General features: G+C 36.8%; 2 protein-coding genes across 2 annotated transcripts in view; both read left to right on the top strand.

Annotated features, from left to right (window-relative positions):
* ATAD2 (ATPase family, AAA domain containing 2) overlaps nt 1–5,658 on the top strand; it is an 89,073-nt gene extending 83,415 nt beyond the window's left edge. The window contains exon 29 of the mRNA XM_014532462.1: nt 5,647–5,658. The gene's annotated coding sequence lies outside the window, so the exon portion shown is untranslated. The remainder of the gene's footprint in view (nt 1–5,646) is intronic.
* A 382-nt stretch (nt 5,659–6,040) lies between these two features.
* On the top strand, nt 6,041–21,435 carry ZHX1 (zinc fingers and homeoboxes 1). Its single transcript, XM_005885171.2, has 3 exons — nt 6,041–6,350; nt 14,547–17,468; nt 21,174–21,435. Exon 2 carries the CDS (start codon nt 14,772–14,774, stop codon nt 17,463–17,465), a length of 2,694 nt encoding a protein of 897 aa, XP_005885233.1. The 5' UTR covers nt 6,041–6,350; nt 14,547–14,771; the 3' UTR covers nt 17,466–17,468; nt 21,174–21,435.
* Nucleotides 21,436–21,464: the final 29 nt, after the last annotated feature.

Genomic DNA, 21,464 nt, shown 5'->3' on the forward strand with positions numbered 1-21,464 from the left:
CCTGGGGTCGGCCGTGTCGGTCCCTGCGGCTCAGTCTTTGTCTGAAGCTTTAACTTGTGTTCTGCGGAGTTGCGTGAATTCTCTTGGCTTCTGAGAAATTGTCCTGAAAAAGTCGTTTGTTTTTATGCCAACAGTGAAGATGAGTGAGAGTTGGTTCTAACAGAGATACTGACTCTAGTTTAGACATAGGTTTTATTTCTTAAAGTAGCAATTTGGACTCGATTTTTAAGCAAAAGAACTGTGAGTGTTGCCAAGGACAATAAAGTGGTGCAGGATGTAAAAGAAAAAGGGCTTTCATGAATATTTTCCCCTCTCAGTGTTTCTCTTGTCACTCCAAGCATTTTAGGGCTAAGCAGGCTAATTTTATGCAAAATAAAGTGTAAGATTTTGGGGTCCTTTCAATATAGAAATAATAGCATTTCATGTATCAATGAGTCATGTAAAAGAACCTCTTCAAATGCTTTATTTAGTGAACAGGATGAAAATGAGAAAGAAAAGAAAAACCTGGATAACTGATGACAGCTATGATCCATACAGATTTCTTGAGCCAGTCTATTTTTAAAAGAGCTTGAACGTATTCAATGGAAATGTTTTTAGAAACCCATTTCAAGTATAAACTCGTTTAGAGCTGCACATTTGGAAAATTTTTATACATGTGTGCTGTTCTTTGGTTTCCCCAAAGTGCATGTAGCTCTAGTTTTATATTCGATTCTGAACAGATTAGGCTGGTGAACCAGAGTGGCACTGATGCCAGATGGTTTGAAAATATGCTAAGGCGGAAAGTATAAGTGTGCTGCACTGTGAACGCTCATTAGTAGGTGTATTTTCTTTATAGCAATTATTTCAATGAATTTGGAGGACAGTCCATAAATGATGCACCAATTATTTCATCTTTGATGATACTTTGAGTTCTTCTAAAAATAAATGTGAATAAAGTTTTGCAGTTTTTTAAAAAATATATTTTTATTAATGTCAGAGAAGAAGGGAGAGGGAGAGAGAGAGAAACATCGATGATGAGAGAAAATCATTGATCAATCGGCTGCCTCCTGCCCATCCCACACTGGGGATCAAGCCTGCAACCCAGGCATGTGCCCTGACTGGGAATCAAACTGTGACCTCCTGGTTTGTAGGCCGATGCTCAACCACTGAGCCACGCTGGCCGGGCAGCAGTTATTTTATTAATGAACTTAATAGCATAGGTAAGGTGGGTTCATTTTGGAGACTTTCTCCCTTTTATATTAAATTTCACATTAAGACTAAATGGTGATGTTATGATGTATTATACTTTTTTTTTTTCGTGTAATGTTGGTTGGGCACAATAATGTGATATTTTGGGACTACTTTGCTTTAAATCAAGCATGTCAAACTCATGGTCCGTGGGCCGTATGCAGCCCACAACAAATATTTTTGTGGCCCAGTCAATATAATGGTATGTAAGATACGTTTTAATAAAAATTTTGTAACTTAATTTTTACAATATCCTGTTAAACATAATTATTAATAACAAACTACAACATTCGCTAATGACTGATGACTATAATTGTGTTGCATTCATTTCCCTTACGTGCCTAACGTGCAGGCGCACCATTTCTCTCCACTAATACTAGCAGCAAATATTTTAGCAGCCGATTGCCACGTTATTAGTCTTGTACTGACTTGTTTGGTGTGCACAACAGGAAATATTTCACTTTCAGAGAACAAGGAAAATAGGCTTATTTGCGTTACGCTTATTAATTTGTGCAGCTATTCAGTGTATAATAAGTTAATGTTCAAGAAAAATATTAATTTTTATTAAAATGTTCTATTTATGTTAACAAGTACTCATTTATTTCAGCCCTTTGTATTTATTCAGCATGTCTCTATCGAAATAAAACTACATTTCTATGAAAATTGAAGCTTTTGTTTTTTTGTGGCCCACATAAACTTAAGCCTTGTTTATTTGGCCCGTGTTAGCCTTTGAGTTTGACATGCTTGCTTTAAATTATAGCTTTATTCTTAAATAGAAGTACCTGTAAACTATTAAAATGATAGCAAATGTGGCTGAGGAAATAACCTTTTAATGTACATTGTAGCATTGTGGGTTTGGGCTCAAAAGACTCTATTTGAGCCCTGACCTGTTTGGTTCAGTGGATAGAACATCGGCTTTCAGACTGAACGGTCCTGGGATCGATTCTGGTCAAGGGCATGTACCTCGGTTGCAGGCTTAATCCCCTTATGGGGCATGCAGGAGGCAGCTGATCAGTGTTTCTCATTGATGTTTCTAACTTTCTATTCCTCTCCTTCCCTCTCTGTAAAATCAATAAAATACACTTTTAAAAAAAGAGACTCTAGCCCTAACCGGTTTGGCTCAGTGGATAGAGCATCGGCTTGCGGACTCAAGGGTCCCGGGTTCGATTCCGGTCAAGGGCATGTACCTTGGTTGCGGGTGATCGATGTTTCTCCCTCACCGATGTTTCTAACTCTCTATCCCTCTCCCTTCCTCTCTGTAAAAAATCAATAAAATATATTTTTTTTTAAAAAAGAGACTCTATTTGAATATTGACAGTGTAGTCATGAGTTAGCCAGACTTGCATGACCAAAGCTGCTGATTACTAATCAGGATATATATTGAGTTTACATTTGGAGGTCTGTATTTTATACAGTTAATTTTTAAAGTAATTATGTAATATTTTTAGGTAGTTGTCATGTTTTGGTCTTAAAGAATACTTAATCTTTGTAGTTTATGTCACCAGTATTCCATAATGTATTTAAGAGTATATGGATGGTCTTATACACCTTTGGTCTAAACAAATATAATGATATACTTTGAAAAAGAATTGTATGTGAGCAGTTTAAGAATTACATTTATTCAAGGGAGTTAAAATTGAGCAAATCGTAGTTTATGCAAGATTTTTGTTTTCAGTTTTTAGGTTTAGATTTTTTAAATTGATTTTTAGGGAGAAAGAAGGAGAGGGAGAGAGAGAGAAACATCAGTATAAGAGTGAAACATCAATCTCTGCCTCCTCTACGAGATTGGATGGAGCTCACAACCTGGGCATGTGCTCTGACGGGGAATCAACCAGCAACCTTTCCATGCATGGGGGGAACGATGTCCAACCAACTGAGCCACACCAGCCAGGGCTAGATTTACATTTTTATTTATTTATTTTTGTTGTTAATCCTTGCCCAAGGATATTTTTCCATTGACTTTTAGGGAGAATGAAAGAGAGAGGGAAAGACAGGAACATCAATGTGAGAGAAACACATCGATTGGTTGCCTCCTGTACAAACCTGGAAGGAACCTGCAACCAAGGTACGTGTCCTTGACCAGAATTGAACCAGGTACCCTTTGGTCTGCAGGCCGATGCTCTATCCACTGAGCCAAGCCACCTAGGGCTAGACTTAGATTTTTTTAAAACATCAAAGCTTATCTAAGAAAATTGAAACACTGATGTGGTAGACATATCATATACATATTCAGAATTTTAAATAAAATAACTTGTCAGTCAATTTTAGTGATTCATATTTCCCACAGGATTTCTGATTCTCTTTTTCCCCTTCCTAAAGATCTTTCCCTTTTTCGGTTATTGAGAGGAATGAAAGGAGATAGAAAGATTCTGATGTTTCTAAATATTTCACTCATAACTATGTTTTTCTTCTCTATAAGTGTTTCCTTTACTTTTAATATTGTCAAAAAAACATTTTTTAAAATTTTTCTGGGCATGGACCGTACTTGGGAGTGAGGGATGGTGAAAAGAGAACAATTTCTCTTCGTTATTATGATAATATTTTTTTTATATCAGAGGCTTGTTAGTTCTATGAAATACCCCTTAAAATGTGTTTAGACAAATGATTCTTCTTGAAGGTCAGAGAAAGTATGGATATGTCGGGGTGGGGGGTGTAAATTATGATTGATTAATGTCTACTTATTAAAGCCAGCTTATTCTAGCATTGCTTGATATGCTGAAAGGTATAAAATGGAAAATTGATTATTGCCTGGGCTTTTAAAATATGTTATACTGTTTCAACATTTTAACAAATTTTAAACAAAGACTTCCTTTGTGCTATAAATTAAATACCTAAATAAAAGTCAGAAAATATAACTGTGGACTTACTAATGCCAGGAAATATTCTAAACACTTTACATGTGTTATTTCTTTCAGTCCTCAAAGCAACCCTATTAAATAGGTACTATTAGAAGATACTGGGTATTAGAGAGGATTGTTCTAAAGTAATCCCAGTTTCAGGAACTGAAATAACATCAGGCAAGTATGCTTTTCATCCAGAACTATTGAGCAGCTCATTTGTTGCTCCTCTAGTTGCCTGGTGCCTTCTCATGTCTTGGCAGCTAATCTCAAGAGACTCCCATTCGATAAAACATCTTGCAATTACTGTGTGATTTAAGAGTGGATTCAAATAGGTCACCAATTTCCTATAACATTAATAATTCATTTTGGAAAATAACCTCCCCTTTTTGGCAGCTGTTTCCTATCTTCTCCTCTGGTTGACATCCTGTAGTGAATGGCTAAGGAGAGGTGGAACAAGGAGATACCAGGGAAGAAACTGTAGAATCCCAGGCTGCAGGGATAACAGGATGCTCCACTGCACTGACCAGGAAAATGCTATTTTGCTTTTCATGAAAATAGTGTAACTCTTCAGTCCAAGCTTTAACTTTACCTAGAAGTATTTTACTAAAGGATTAGTGGGTTTACGTTATTTCTTTTTTAAAAAATATATTTTTATTGATTTCAGAGAGGAAGGGAGAAGGAGAGATAGAAACATCAATGATGAGAGAGAATCATTGATCTGCCTCCTGCATGCCCCCCACTGGGGATTGAGCCTGCCACCCAGGCATGTGCCCTGACCGGGAATCGAACCGTGACTTCCTAGTTCATAGACGCTCAACCACTGAGCCACACTTGACAGTCTACATTATTTCTTGACTTAAGAGGGCTCTTTGTAAACTTGTATATAATAATAGCAAGAATCAAAGGATAAGGCATTTGGGGGAAATCATCTTCCTAAATATTCATTCACTATGGTTACAGAGCTTCAAGTGCTTAAAGAAACAACAAAAATGATTCAACCCTTCAAAAGCATTATTTCCTGTTATTTAATAGACAGAAACAATTACAGCTTTTATTAAATTTTCATGATTGGCTTAACTCTGAGTAATATACCACATTTGGACACAAATCTGAGTTTTCAGAGAATGATTTCGCCCTGGCTGGTTTGGCTCAGTGGATGGAGCATGGGCCTGTGGACTGAAGGGTCCATACCTCAGTTGCAGGCTGGATACCCGGCCCTCGTCCAGACCAAGGGGGAGGCAACCTATCAATGTATCTTTCTCATATCCATGTTTCTTTCTGTGTGTCTCTCCCCCTTGCTTCCACTCCTAAAAATAAATGGGAGAATATCCTCTAGTGAGGATTGACAAAAAAAAAAAAGGGAGAGAGAACAATTTCCAGTGTGTTTTTACAATTTAATGTTCCACAATGCATTGATTAAAAAGCCATTTGGTCTGTAGCTTTCTTGCAAAAATGACATAGTTAAACGCCAGTCATTCTAGATACTACATGTTTAGGAGTACCAGTGATTTACTTAAGTAATTGGCTTATTGACAGCATTAATAACCCACTTCATTCCACTTAATACACAGTAAATTAGGATGCAGATATTTGCCAAATATCTATGTTTATGTGTAAACATAGACACATATACCTCTTTTCAACTCTTAGTTTAAGTTGTCTTTCATAACTTTTGAAATGGAAAATTGATTATTGCCCGGGCTTTTAAAATATTTTATACTGTTTCAACATTTAACAAATTTTAAACCTTTCAGCATAACAAGCAGTGCTAGAATAAACTGGCTTTAATGAGTAGGCATTAATCTTAATTTACACCCCCCCCCCACATAACTTTTGTGTGGTAAATTTTTACAATTCCCAATTTCTTAATCTTAGCTTTCCTATTATATTCTGCATATATTCACATTTTGAACATTTTTATTGAAAATAGTATCATAGTGACTTGGTTGTTTTACATAATATAGAATTTTTTAAAGTGTAGTTTTCAATTTTTGTGTTTCTTACTAATATTGGATTTGGCATTTAGATAATTCTTTAAAGTTTCTATGAGGAAATTATTTTTCTTCAAAGTTACATTTATTTTTAAAAAAGCCAAGGCATAAACTTTAAAATTTCCTAAGACTGCATCATCATCTCTAGAATAATAAAGTGATATTACTTTTTTTGTAGGAGATGGCAGATAGGTACTTTGGACCTGTTGGTAATGATGGCCTGAGCTAAACACCTAATTTGAAGGGACACCCTTCCGTGTCAGAGCACAGAATGCTGAGGAAGCTATGGCAAGTATGTGTTCCGATGTTTTGATAACGTAAAACTCAGGTACTGAATGTGCTCCCTGTAGATCCCATGACACTCTCTTTGGCTCAAGTTTTAAAAGCTTTTTTTAAATGAACACAGATATATTCCTAACACTTTTGTAAGAAATGTACGTTCAAACTTGGAAAATATAGGAAGATTGGCTGCTTCAATTTTAATGGAAACAGCATCATACGTCATAATACATACATCTATGTGCTATATTTATAATTGATTTTTAATTGATATTTGCTGAAATCCTTTGTTTCAGGAACTATCTCAGGTGCTATGGTAACAGTGGTAACAAGACAAATGAAGGTTATGAGGGCAGAGACATTTCGTGTAGGGAAATTGATCCAGAAATTTTACTGTTTTTTGCCTATATCCAGAAAAATGCTTCATGAACAACTCCTGAAAATATATTTTCAATATATAGTCTAGTAATAATAGTTAACTTATAATGATAAAATTAGGATATTAAAAATTAAATAATATAGGTTAAACATACCCTTATTTAAATATTCAAATAGATTTTTACATAATTACATGTATATTTTATTTACCTGATATATATTGCTTTTATAAGAAGCATTAGATTACATAGTATATTGTTTGAAATATTTATACTTTAGTTCAATTGTTATTTTAGATGATTCCTGAAAGTACTAAGAAAGCTTACATAACCATTAATATGGTGGTTCGCTTTTAATTTTAAAAATTGAGTTCTTACAAGTTGACATTACCAATCTAATTTCTATTATATTTCAAAATATTTTTAAAAATTGAATGATTATATCCTGAGGGAAATAGGTAACAACTACTATATTTTATCCAGGGGAGAGGTAACAGACAGATGAATGGTTTTTCAGCCTCTTGATGATAATCTCACTTGGAATCAAGAATAGCATTCTTGTGTTAGACTGTGTGTTAGACTGGCTTTGAAAGACTTAACACACCTCCTTGAGAAAAGAAGGGGAAAGCTATTTCAGCAGAAAATTACTTTTGGATCATACAAACTTAAGTAATAAAGATAGGAGATTTCATTATAGTTCTAGTTTCTATATCACTCTCAATATGTTACATACCTACTGACATCCCAGGAGAAGGCAGCAAGCCAGGATGTTAGTGTCCTGCAGACCTTTCAAAAAGACATTTCACTCCTCAAATCTGGGGGCAGAGCTTGCCAGAGAAATCTGTCCAGCTTGGATTCTTCCTTTAATCGTTAGCAGTATTAAGGTCAGCTTTCTCAGGTGGAAAAAAACAGGAAAGAGGATAGAGTTACTAAACCTTTAAGCCTTAATTAGCATTAACAAAGGGATCTTCTGAAATTAGATTATCTTTGGCCATAATTTCTTAGATGCTTTCATTTTTGTCATATTCATTCCTGTCTATATTCATCTTAATACTTAAATTTTGATTGTCTTGAGACCACTTTGGAAATTTACTTAATAATTCTAGGTTACAGAAATTTTAAAGAACATTTGTGTGGGTACAAATTTGGGTTGTCAAATTTCTCATTTAATTTTAAAAAATAATTGCTGTTCCTGAATATTTTTACATTTTAGCTTTAAAAAATGCCTAAAGTGTGTAAAGGCTAAATTTTTTTTGCTTGTTTTTTATTAAAAAATATCCTCTTAGACTTTTTTTTTTAACATGGTAGATATCCTTTGTTTTAATTTGATCCCATTGTTCTTTGTTCCTAGTATTATTTCATTTTGTGATTTTGATGGATTTCTGACTTCTGGTTTGAATACAAACATGTAAAAATAAGTATTTTCAGCTGGCTAAACAGCACTCTGACTCAAAGAGGGAGAAGTGAAACTAAGTAAAATACAGAATTCAAAAATTTTTCACTGTATGTATGAATATTTAGTCCAAAGGATTCTCAGTTTGTGTACTTTAGCCACCCTAAGAACAATTTTATTTAGTTGGTACTAGGTCAAAACTAACATGATCCTTAAAAATTATAGTTACCTTCTAAATGTTCTTATTTGACCCAGAATTGGTATGAAAAACAAAGTTTGTTTTTATTCACATAAAACTTTACCAAAATAACATGGTTTTGTGGCTAACTAGGCCAATAAACTGCTATCTGTTAATCATTTAATTTGAAGTATAAGACAGCCAAAAAATAGAGGCTTGGAAAATTCAGTGTAGCTATGACTCTGCTTAATTATAAACAACGTTGGACTTTTTTTTTTTAGTACTAAGTATAAAATTTGAAGCAATCCACTCACTTTTTATAGTGCATACCATTGACAACTTATATTTTAAACTCTTTAAAAATGTAACACCATTAAAGTATAGTTTTCTCTTGGAACAAAAATAATGATTCCAAGTTCAAATTTGCATTTGCTTTCTTATAAAGACTAATGCTTTGAATGAATTTATCTCCCTTGTTTCAGTCTTACATAGACCACATATTTAGATATACACTGTTCATGCATAAAAGTGATTTGTTACAACAGAATTATGGATGTTGATAAATATTTGTTGAATATTCAGTGCTATTTTATTACGTAGGATGTTTGATAATCAAGAATGTTTTAATATTTTAATGACTGGTAATCTTATTAGTAAGGATTTTACCATTGAAAATAATCTACATAAAGCAAGCACAGTTGTTTTTTTGTGTGTTTTTTTTTTAAATCAGGAAATTTAATATATTTTTTTAAACTCTTTATTAGTTAAGGTATTACAAATGTGTCCTCATCCCCCCCATTAGTCCTTTGGTTGATCTCTTCCCCTTGCCCCCTCCCTCCCCTACTTTCCCTCTGGGGATTAATAGTCTGATTGCTGTTTCTCTGTCTTTGGATCTGTCCCTGTTCATCAGTCTATGTTGTTCTCTATATTCCACAAATGAGTGAAATCATGAGGTATTTATCTTTCTCTGACTGGCTTATTTCACTTAGCATAATGCTCTCCAGTTATAGCTCCTCTGTAAATGAGTGTTTAGTGAAGTGAAATGTATGTTATAATATACAATACAGATATGTTTTAAAGGTGGGGTTTTTTCAGCAAATTTTATTGGGGCCTTGATAGGCACTGTGCTGGGCCCTGGGGAGAGCTAAACAGACATTCTTTCTGACCATGTAAGAAGAATTGCTATTAGAATTGTCCAAAATGTTTATACTGTGATGAAATAAATTTTGCTTTCATTAAATGCTTTTCTGGAGAGAAACTTTTATGTGATAATTTTGACGAGTTTAGGATCATGAATTGATTAAGTAGCAGTTTACCCTCAGGAAAAGAGGCAGGATGCAGCTAGGATCATGGAAATTGGCTTGGCCCAGATCTACACCCTGGAGATTATGGGTGCTCTTGGGGGTTCTTAGAACCAGTCTGACTTCTAGACCTGGGGCAGGAGCTCCAAAAAATGTCTGGAATACACCTGAATGCTATACAGACATGACCACAGAAGTACTTTAATTTATTTGCAATTTTAAGACCTTAAAACCATTGTTTGTTATATATTTTTTTTTAAATATATTTTATTGATTTTTTACAGAGAGGAAGGGAGAGAGATAGAGAGTTAGAAACATCGACGAGAGAGAAACATCGATCAGCTGCCTCCTGCACATCTCCTATTGGGGATGTGCCCGCAACCCAGGTACATGCCCTTGACCGGAATGGAACCTGGGACCTTTCAGTCCGCAGGCCGACGCTCTATCCACTGAGCCAAACCGGTTTCGGCTGTTTGTTATATTTTATACTAAAGCAATGTTATAACATTATTAAAGAAAACTTGTAAATACCATACACAAATTTTACCTGTTGCATGAAAATTTTATTTTTTTATATTCTCTAGTCTTTGTCCACATGTAAATGGATAATTTTTTATATTTCTTAACTACTCTTTTGATTATCATTTTTTAAAATATATTTTTATTGATTTCAGAGAGGAAAGGAGAGGGAGAGAGAGATAGACACATCAATGATGAGAGAGAATCATTGATTGGCTGCCTCCTGCACACCCCCTACTGGGGATCGAGCCCACAACCCGGGCATGTGCCCTTGGCTGGAATCGAACCCAGGACCCTTCAGTACCTAGGCCCACACTCTATACACTGAGCCAAACCAGCTAGGGCTTGATTATCATTTTTAATAGTAGTGTAACGATTGATCAATTATTTTTTCACATATTTCTCTACTGAAAGGTTAACTGAAAATAGTTTTCAAACATAATTATATTTATGATGCTAGATGCTTTTAGCACATAACTTTTCCTTTATTGGCAGACTTCACTTTAATTGTGTTTTAATTGCAAAGCCACTTCACTATTCAGTTGTGCAACTGAACTCTAACCCCCTTTAACAGGTAAATAGTGCAAGGTTCCCCAAATTGATTTCACGTTCTGTTTCCAGTTAACCTTCAAATAGAGGATAGGATGTCTGTCAGCTAACAGTGATTTCTGTATGGCAATTTCCCTGTCCCCGCCCTACTGCACTTTAATGACAAAGGAGATGAATTGGAATCACACCATAGAATTGCTTATTCTGTATTTCTACCCCTTCTCTGCTTTTTCATTCCATTTGTGTGGCTTGTCAGCTGATTAAGTTCCTTGAGAGAGAGAGAGAGAGAGGAAGGGAAAGAGAATAGTACTAAATAAATAGTATTTTTTCATCTCCCAAAAGAATTTTTCAGGGACTGGAAAATAGCATTGATTAGTTACCTACTGTGTATCAGAGTGTATGAAGCATTTTATTTTGATCAGCCTCTGAAGTAGATATTTCTATTCTTATTTTTTCCAGGGCAGCCTTCTCTGTGTCTTTTCTGGAAACCTCCTACAATGTGCTCATATAGTTCCTGATACTTCCTCTCTCGTTGCATTGATAATAGTTATTCTAGTTACTCTTATTGTGTGTTTTTTGGTAGAAAAACCAGCAAGAACTTATTAACCACAGCAAAAACATACTTAGGGCAGTGAAACAAGGAAGGGCATAAGAAGGAGCAACAGGAGAGCCTGGGCTGGGCTGCTTTGGCTCCCTGGGAAGTCAGAGAAAAGGGGAAAAATGGGCCGTGGAGATAGGTTCAGGGGGTTAACCCAGGATGAGCTGCCACTGCCCATTGCTCCCCTGGTTGCAAGTCTCATGGGGTCCCTTAGAGTTTAGGGGATACTTGCCGGGGGTGGGGGAGGGGTTGGAGAGGTGGAAGGGAATGTCATGGGTGTGCTCCCTGGAGGGATAGTGCCTCTACTTATTTACTGACTCTTTTCCCTGCTCAACTGCTAGTACCTGGCAGACCAGAGACTATTTGTCTTGGTCACTGTAGTATCTCTAGTGCCTAATACAGTGCCTGGCACATGGTTGACATTCAACAAATAGTTGTTGAATGAATTTGTTGAATTGGTGTTGAATTGTATGCGTTCTTTATAAATTTTGGATATTAACCCCTTATCCTATGTATATCTTTGACTTTTTGGTATTAGTAGACCCAATTAATATAACCTATGAATCTAGGAGAATAGCAGTCACAAAATTGCTTACTCCCCGGTCCTTAATCTGTTCTCCTTCACTGGCAAACATGTAGGTACTGCTTATTTGTACTCCTCCACTTACTTGAAGCTATTTGAGGAATTCCCTGTTATTTATTTTTTTAAAAATATTTTTATTGATTTCAGTGAGGAAGGGAGAGGGAGAGAGAGATAGAAACATCAATGATGAGAGAGAATCACTGATCAGCTGCCTCCTACACACTACCCACTGGGGTTCCAGCCCACAACCCAGGCATGTGCCCTTGACCAGAATCGAACCTGGGACCCTTCAGTCCGCAGGCTGACACTCTATCCATTAAGCCAAATAGGCTAGGGCAGGAATTCCCTGTTTTTTTGTTTGTTTGTTTTTCTTAAAATATATTTTATTGATTTTTTACAGAGAGGAAGGGAGAGAGTTAGAAACATCGATGAGAGAGAAACATCGATCAGCTGCCTCCTGCACACTCCCCACTAGGAATGTGCCCACAGCCAAGGTATATGCCCTTGACCGGAATCGAACCTGGGACTTTTCAGTCCGCAGGCCGATGCTCTATCCACTGAGCCAAACTGGTTACGGCTGGTATTCCCTGTTTTTAATGACAAAAAAAAAAAAAAATCAAACAGCTATGTTAACACTTGGAACAAAATAGTGGTGTCCCTATTGAATTGAATAGGGAAGATGGCATTAGCTTAGTTTATATCATTTAGTTAAGAAATAGTTTGCAATTTCAGATTTCTTTATATTCCCTTAGAAATCAAAGAAATTTTATAGAAAAAGAAAGAATGACACCTTTGCGAATAGAGAATTGGATTATTGTCACTATAATTATTACTAATTGTAATAATTGGAACTCAGGGAACAAGGGGCATTTAGTACAACTTTCCATCTGCTGCTTAGATCCATCAAAGGAATTGTAGTATGTATTTGAATAATCTCAGTGAGGAGGTTCTTACCACCTTCAAAGGCAGGGCATTCTCTCTTTGGACAGCTCTGTTTCCTAAAAATGTTTCTCCCTTTCCTGAGTCAATGTATCTCCTCATAGAGAACTGGTTTTGCTTTATAATTTTTGAAGTAAACTTTTTCTCCTCAGTTCAGCTAGGACATGGATCATGCTAGTAAATGAATAGTTCCAATTTGTGGTAGAGAATAAGACCCCTTACTCATTTTATATTTCTTGGAGACTTCAGAAGCCCATCAACTTTAACTGATTTAGCATCAAAATTTTGAAACATTTAAATGTATTTGTATGAATATAATACACTTTTTCTTGATGATTTAAGATCATTCTTATGAATTTCAGGTACTGTTCTCTCTGGTGATGCCCTCATGGCATGTGAAGTTTTGTAGGACTGTTTTCCTATTCATTCTTATTCAGTTAATAAACATTTAGTGAGTCCCCACTTCTTGGCTTCTTAGATGCAAAGAGGATATAGAAATGAATGAGATTGCCAAGACACCTCAGGAAAACTTTAGGTTAAAGATATAAAGTTCATTGGTTTCATCCAGAGTTTCAGGGGCTTTGTTATATCTTAACTAGAGGTCCGGTGCACGACATTCGTGCACTCAGGGGTGGGGAGGGGGGTCCCTCAGTCTGGCCTGCGCCCTCTCACAGTCAGGGAGCCCTTGGGGCTTCTGGCTGAGCAGGGCTCCCCCTGTGGGAGCGCACTGACCACCAGAGGGCAACTCCTGTGTTGAGTGTCTGCCCCTGGTGGTCAGTGCGCATCATAACGACTGGTCGTTTTGCCATTTGGTCAATTTGCGTGTTACCCTTTTATTATATAGGATAAAGCTATCACTTAAAGAAGAAATAATGAAACACACATCTATAATGAGGACTATGTTGTGGGACAGAAATGTAATATTTCTCTACTACAACATAGTCAATACTAGACTAGAAAATAAACCAGGGAGGAGGGTGAACTATAAGGCAAACAGAGAGATCATCCCACCAAGTGCACAAACATGTGCTCTGGTATAAGGGTTGCCTGCATGGAGGGTCCCTGGCACAGCAATCATTTCTGCTGGGCTTAAAGCATATAGAAATCGGAGTCAGGAGATTGAAGGAGGGGCCAGGTTGTGAAGGGAGCTCTGTGTGGCTTCAGGAGTTTGGACTTTATTCTTTCATAAATTTTAAGTCAGAAGACTGATATGATTAGATGTGTTTTATAGATTCTAGTAGCACTGTGGAAAATGATTAAGAATAGTGTTTCTAAAACTTTGATCATACATATTGTATCTTTGCTTCTTTGCCATACTTGGGCATGCTTTTGGGATGATGAGAAAGACCGGTAGGACCAGGCATAACTGATGGATTGAATTTCTTATACACTTAATTGCCATAGTCTCTGAGTATCTGTGACTGCTTTTTATAGTTTTAAAGCTTCTTCCTTGTTAATAGATTATCATTTCACATTGGTAATACTCTTGGCAAAGCAAACTTGTTCCCCAACATCCCTTCCAATGTATAGCTAGCTGAAAAATCCAAATAAGCCTATGGGCTGACCCATGAATATAGTACATGACCTTCAGTGAGTTGGTTTGGAGACATCTATTTTAATCCTTAGAGGACTTTTTTTTCCTGGTTTTGATCTCATTTTAGATCTTTATAACTGAGCTATCCAACAACTTCATATAAGTGAAATATAACTGTAATTTGTTTAAAAGATCATAATCACTCATTAAAAACATTTTTAAATTTATTTTAATGTAGGTGATTGGAGTTGTGCTTCAAAAATTTCAGCAGTTCAACAATATTTTATCTGCCAACAATAAATTCTTTACTTGATTGCATCATGAAAAAGCTGCTAATGAGACTTGTTGAGCATAAAAACGGACCTGAAGAACCAAAAGCCATTGTTTTCAAATGAAGAATACTGAATAGTTTTAAGCCTCAGTGCTTTTTAATCACCACTGAGATTTCCCCCATAACATCAGAATGGCAAGCAGGCGAAAATCAACAACACCCTGCATGGTCCTTGCCAGTGAACAGGATCCAGACCTCGAGTTGATATCAGATTTGGATGAAGGGCCTCCTGTACTCACGCCTGTAGAAAACAGCAGAGCAGAGAGCATGTCGAGTGAGGAAGAAGTTCATGAATCTGTGGATTCTGACAATCAGCAAAATAAAAAAGTTGAAGGTGGTTATGAATGTAAATATTGTACTTTTCAAACTCCAGACCTAAATATGTTTACTTTTCATGTGGATTCAGAACATCCCAACATAGTGCTAAATTCCTCCTACGTTTGTGTCGAATGTAATTTTCTCACCAAAAGGTATGATGCACTTTCTGAGCATAATCTGAGGCACCACCCAGGAGAAGAGAATTTTAGGTTGACTATGGTGAAACGAAATAACCAGACAATCTTTGAACAAACTATAAACGATCTGACTTTTGATGGTAGTTTTGTTAAAGAGGAGAACTCAGAGCCCGCTGAATCTACAGACGCTTCTTCTTCAGGAATTCCTATCAGTAAAACTCCCATCATGAAAATGATGAAAAATAAAGTGGAGAACAAGCGTATTACAGTTCATCATAACTCAGTTGAGGATGTTCCTGAAGAGAAAGAGAAGGAGATCAAACCAGACCATGAAGAAAGTGTGGAAAGTCCTAGTTCTTCAGCTTCTGACTCTAATACCAGTACTTCCATTGTCAACAGAATACACCCAAATGCTGCCAGCACGGTAGTCACCCCGGCAGCAGTTCTTCCTGGACTAGCACAGGTGATAACCGCTGTGTCAGCTCAGCAGAATTCCAATTTGATTCCCAAAGTCTTAATTCCTGTTAGTAGCATTCCTACCTACAATGTTGCATTGGATAACAACCCCCTTTTGCTTAACACCTACAAAAAATTCCCTTATCCAACCATGTCAGAAATTACTGTTCTTTCTGCTCAAGCAAAATATACAGAGGAACAGATCAAGATATGGTTTTCAGCCCAACGTCTAAAACATGGTGTGAGCTGGACTCCTGAGGAAGTAGAGGAGGCAAGAAGAAAGCAATTCAATGGAACAGTACACACTGTACCTCAGACCATAACTGTTATTCCAACACACATTTCCACAGGGAGTAATGGCTTACCATCCATTTTACAGACATGCCAAATAGTTGGTCAGCCAGGCCTGGTTCTTACACAAGTAGCTGGAACAAACACCTTGCCGGTAACAGCACCGATAGCCTTGACAGTGGCAGGGGTGCCAAATCAAAGCAGTGTACAGAAAAGTCAGGCCCCTGCTGCTCAGCCTCCTGCAGAAACAAAACCAGCAGCAGTGGCCGCAGCAGCAGCAGCAGCAGCAGCAGCAGCAGCAGCAGTCCCAGCAGCAGTCCCAGCAGCAGTCCCAGCAGCAGTCCCAACTTCTCAGCCTGTCAAACACGAAACGGCACTGGCAAACCCCGATTCATTTGGCATTCGGGCAAAAAAGACTAAAGAGCAACTGGCAGAATTAAAAGTCAGCTACCTTAAAAATCAGTTTCCTCATGACTCAGAAATTAGCAGACTTATGAAAATCACAGGCTTGACAAAAGGAGAGATTAAAAAATGGTTTAGTGACACGAGGTACAACCAGAGAAATTCAAAGAGTAATCAGTGCTTACATCTCAACAACGATTCCTCCACTCCCATTATTATAGACTCCAGTGATGAAACCACGGAATCCCCAACTGCTGTTACTTCACAGCATAAACAATCCTGGAATCCTTTCCCCGACTTTACTCCCCAAAAGTTTAAAGAGAAGACAGCAGAGCAGCTCCAGGCCCTTCAGGCCAGTTTTCTCAGCAACTCCGTACTGACAGATGAAGAATTAAATAGGTTAAGAGCGCAAACCAAACTGACCAGGAGAGAAATTGATGCTTGGTTTACAGAGAAGAAGAAATCAAAAGCTTTAAAGGAAGAGAAAATGGAAGTAGATGAAACTAATGCAGGTAGTTCCAAAGAAGAAGCGGGAGAAACTTCTCCTGGAGATGAATCTGGTGCACCTAAGGCAGGGAGTGCAGGCAAGATATGTAAAAAAACACCTGAGCAATTGCACATGCTCAAAAGCGCATTTGTCCGAACCCAGTGGCCGTCACCAGAAGAGTATGACAAGTTGGCCAAAGAAAGCGGGCTTGCTAGACCAGACATAGTTAGTTGGTTTGGGGACACCCGTTATGCTTGGAAAAATGGAAACTTAAAATGGTACTACTACTATCAAAGCTCCAATTCAAGTGGTATGAATGGTCTGTCTTCCCTTAGGAGAAGGGGGAGAGGGAGACCCAAAGGAAGGGGAAGAGGAAGGCCGCGCGGGCGGCCTAGAGGAGGCAAGAGAATGAACAACTGGGACAGGGGGGCGTCACTCATAAAATTTAAAACTGGAACTGCAATACTTAAGGATTATTACCTGAAGCACAAATTTCTTAATGAGCAAGACCTGGACGAACTTGTTAACAAATCACACATGGGCTATGAGCAGGTCAGAGAGTGGTTTGCCGAAAGACAGAGAAGATCAGAGTTAGGTATAGAGTTATTTGAGGAAAATGAGGAGGAAGATGAAGTTATTGATGATCAGGAAGAGGATGAAGAAGAAACAGATGATAGTGACACCTGGGAACCCCCACAACATGTGAAGCGGAAGCTCTCTAAATCAGATGACTGAAATGTAAGTTTTTAATCCAAGCATATATTTATCAACCACACACATTTAGAACATCCACCTGGTATCTGTCATCTCCACTTTTGATAGTTTTTTTCTTAAATAGTTTTTCTTTTACCTAATAAGAGAACTAGGTACTACAAGTATAGCCAAGAAATATATGATTAGCATGTATAGTCTGATGATTATGATTGTTCTGTTTAATATGTAGAGTTTAATGTTTTTTACTTTGTTTTAAGGGAAAGTTACCTGTTTTCTAAGAAGGGAGACTGATGGGTCTGAGGGAATTCACAAATACTAAAGATAACTAAAATGTAGTTTTTGTAACCCTCCTTCACTAAAGCTTCATTTTTTGCCTATTTAAGGAAAGAATTAAAAAACAAAAACTAAAAAGAAGGGGGAAAGTATACTGAAGGAAAGACTTGCCACAGGGGTGAGGATTGCTCAGTTTCAGGAAACTAGGTGAAAATGGTATCTTTTTCTTTCATTGTATTACCCCCCAAACTATTAGATTTTTAACTAAAGTTTAAAATGCTTTATGTATTAAAAATAACTCAATATTTTTTCTATTAAAAGCCAAAGGTCTATTTTAGGCCACATGTAAGTTCCATGTTTACTTGGGTGGCATCTGTTTTTAAAAACTGTAATATAAATTATTTCTGTTTTAGAGATCAAAAGGTAAACAACAAATTTGATATTAAATTAACTCAATTGCCTAAAATGTCTTTTCATTCTTTGATATAAAACAAACCTGCTACCAGCAAAAATGCTGTATTTAGTAAAAAATATCTCTCTGTAGTCATAAAAGTGCAAGTAAATAGGCTTTAAATGTAAAGGTTTGGCATATTCCTTAAATCTTCATTCTTTTATAGGTTGGATTAATTAAAACGTCACTGTAGTTGCAAATCACATATCTGGTTTGAGTTAGGACTTCAATTCTTACTACTTTTGGAATTCAGTAGCATTGTTCTGTTCTTTACTCTCAGTTTTTTGAACGTTCCAGGATAAAACTATACTTTTCAAAAAACAATGCAGTTGTCATGAAATGTTTGTATATGTCTATCAGTAGTCCAAAAGCATCTTGTTATCTGAAATTACTGCAGTGTTGTCAGACTGTAAGGGAGGAAACAAGGCATAGACTCTTATGATTATATGAGCATATTTATGTATTTCCTTAGCTTTTTGCATCCCTATCCCAGCCTCTACTTTTATCCTCTCTTTTTCTGCACAGTATCTCCTTCATTCCCCCAGGTCTTCCTTCATGGTTTTATTTGTTTTGTTATAACAATTGCTTATAGAGAGCTATGTCCCAGATACTATTCTTACTGTTTAGCAATCCTTTTCCAAGTTTTCTTTTCATGAACATTTTTTCTTCAGGCAGAGAAAAAGATGACACTAAAAATGCACCTACTTTTGAATAAATCTCACTCAGGTTATAGAACAAACTGTATTGTAGGTTACAAGAAGTTAAATAGTTTTGTACAGCTTTATCCTGAGGCAGTCCTCCATTTCCTAATGTCGGAACTCTTCAGGACAGGCTTTCTTCTGACCCAGATGCATAAAATATTTTTAACAGGCTTTTTTTTTTATTGCTAGACACAAGAATGTGCACTCAGCCAAGATTAAAACAACAAAATTTTTGCCGCAATGAATTGTTGTTGTAACCTCTGCAGTGATTTTTTGGGGAATTGCAGTCTTCTAAAACTAATGTGAACTTTTATGTAATTTAGTTTGACCTTACTTTAAGTTTGTGTGGATAATTCTTATATTAATACTTAAATAGGTACTATGATTAAAAAATTCACACAAAGCCACAGTTTTCAAAATTGTGTCATATATGTTTTATGTGTACTTTTGTGGTACATATATATACTTGCCTTGCTCTTAAAATATGCAAAAGTCTAAAATTATAAAGACATTAATCAACAAATTATTGGCTTAACAAGTTAAGTTTTTATCCTACAAAAGGATTCACCTTAAGTTTCCTCTCAATAGTTACTTTTTCATTTAAATATAGTTCAACTTATGAAAAAAAAGGAACCAAAACCTTTCCAAAATAGTTATTGCAAAGAGTGAGATACAGAGTGAGAACATATCCCTTCCGGGATATGTTCCAAGACCCCCAGTGGATGCCTGAAACCGCAGTTAGTACCAAGCCCCTTATAAACTATGTTTTTTCCTATATGTACGTACCTATGATAAAGTCTAATTTATAAATTAGGCACAGTAAGAGATTAACAATAATAACTAATAAAATAGAACAATTATAATATCCTATATAATAAAAGCCTAATATGCTAAGTGTCCGGTCGGCTGGTCAGCCGTTCAACAAATCAAAGCGTAATATGCTAATGATATGCTAAGGCTGCTCAACCACTCACTATGATGTGCACTGACCACCAGGGGTCAGTCAACTGGTCAACCAGTCACTATGATGTGCACTGACCACCTGGGGGGCAGACGCTCTAATTGGTAGGTTAGCTTGCTGCTGGGGTCCGGCCGATGGGGACTGAGCGAGACAGGCTGGACAGAGCCCTCCCGCGGTCCCTCCCTGGCTGGCCAACCTCCCGTGTCCCTCCCCGACCCCAATAGTGCACCAGTGGGGTCCCTCGGCCTGGCCTGCATCCTCTTGCAATCCGGGACCCCTTGGAGGATGTCAGAGAGCCGGTTTCAGCCCGATCCCACAGGCCAGGCCAAGGGACCCCACTGGTGCATGAATTTGTGCACCGGGCCTCTAGTACTGTAAAATAAAAGTTGTGAATGTGGTCTCTCTCTCTCTCTCTCTCTTGCGCTCTCTCTCTCTCTCTCTTGCTCTCTCTTTCTTAACTGATCAGATAACCCAGAGGACTACTAAGTGGCAAATGGGCAGGTAGTATATACGGAGTAGATCTGCTGGACAGAGGGATAATTCACGTCCTGGGCAGGATGGAGGGAGATGATGTGAGATTTCATCATGCTGCTCAGAACAGCATGCAATTTAAAACTTATGAATTGTTTATTTCTGGAATTTTTCATTTAATATTTCTGCACTGTGGTGGACCACAAGTAACTGAAGCTGCAGAAAGCGAAACCATGGATAAGGAGGATTACTGTATATGTGTGTCTTTTGCACAAGCTGGCCTTGTACAGTAAGTCCTCACTTAATGTTGTCAACAGGTCTGTGACTTTAAGCGAAGCGATGTATAAAGAAACCAATTTTACCACAGGCTGATGGATATAAGCAAGAATTAAATACCTGCAGCATCTCATCATGTTATAACAAAATGGTGTTGAACCAATCAAAGTTATTTGAGGACTTGATGTATATAAATAGAAAAAAAAATACAAGAGTTAAAAAAAAGAAAGAAAAATACAAGAGTTTAGATTTTATAGTTTATTACAGACACTGACAATGAAATATATGCTTCTTACTAATAATTTTAAATAAATTATTTCATATAGGTATATGCAATATAGGTAAAAATTATTACATATAGGTGAAAATGTCTTTAAAGCAAATCTAGTATATGCAGAACACATACATAGGAATTGCACACAAAATCTAGTGCATTATATAAGATATATTTGGAAGTGATCTCAGTATTACTGAGTGATTACAGAGGATGTGTTTTCATGGCTAATTTCTATCATTTTTGTTTCTAAAAGAGGTAAACATTAAAGTATGGTTTTCTTTAAGTTTTTAGTTTTTTATTGTGTGTGTTTTTTTTATAGTTGCCTAAAACGTTGGAGGAGAATCAATTCTTCAACTCAAGCTGTCTGATTTACTGTGAATGGGCTCAATCTTTAATGACACTGAAACCCTTTGGGAGCATACACATTCTCAAAAAATAGGATCCAGTACCCAAAAGAAATGGAACTTAATGTTGTGCCAAAGTTAAACTACTGCAGCTGGTGAAAGTTCTGCAATGTAAATAGAACACATTAAAAAACAACTTGTAAAAATTCAAATTTTAATACATTTTTATTCTGATAAGATGGAGACATTCTGATTCTTGGACTTTC

Source organism: Myotis brandtii, unplaced genomic scaffold, assembly GCF_000412655.1.
Source record: "Myotis brandtii unplaced genomic scaffold, ASM41265v1 scaffold896, whole genome shotgun sequence".
Taxonomy (NCBI): domain Eukaryota; kingdom Metazoa; phylum Chordata; class Mammalia; order Chiroptera; family Vespertilionidae; genus Myotis; species Myotis brandtii.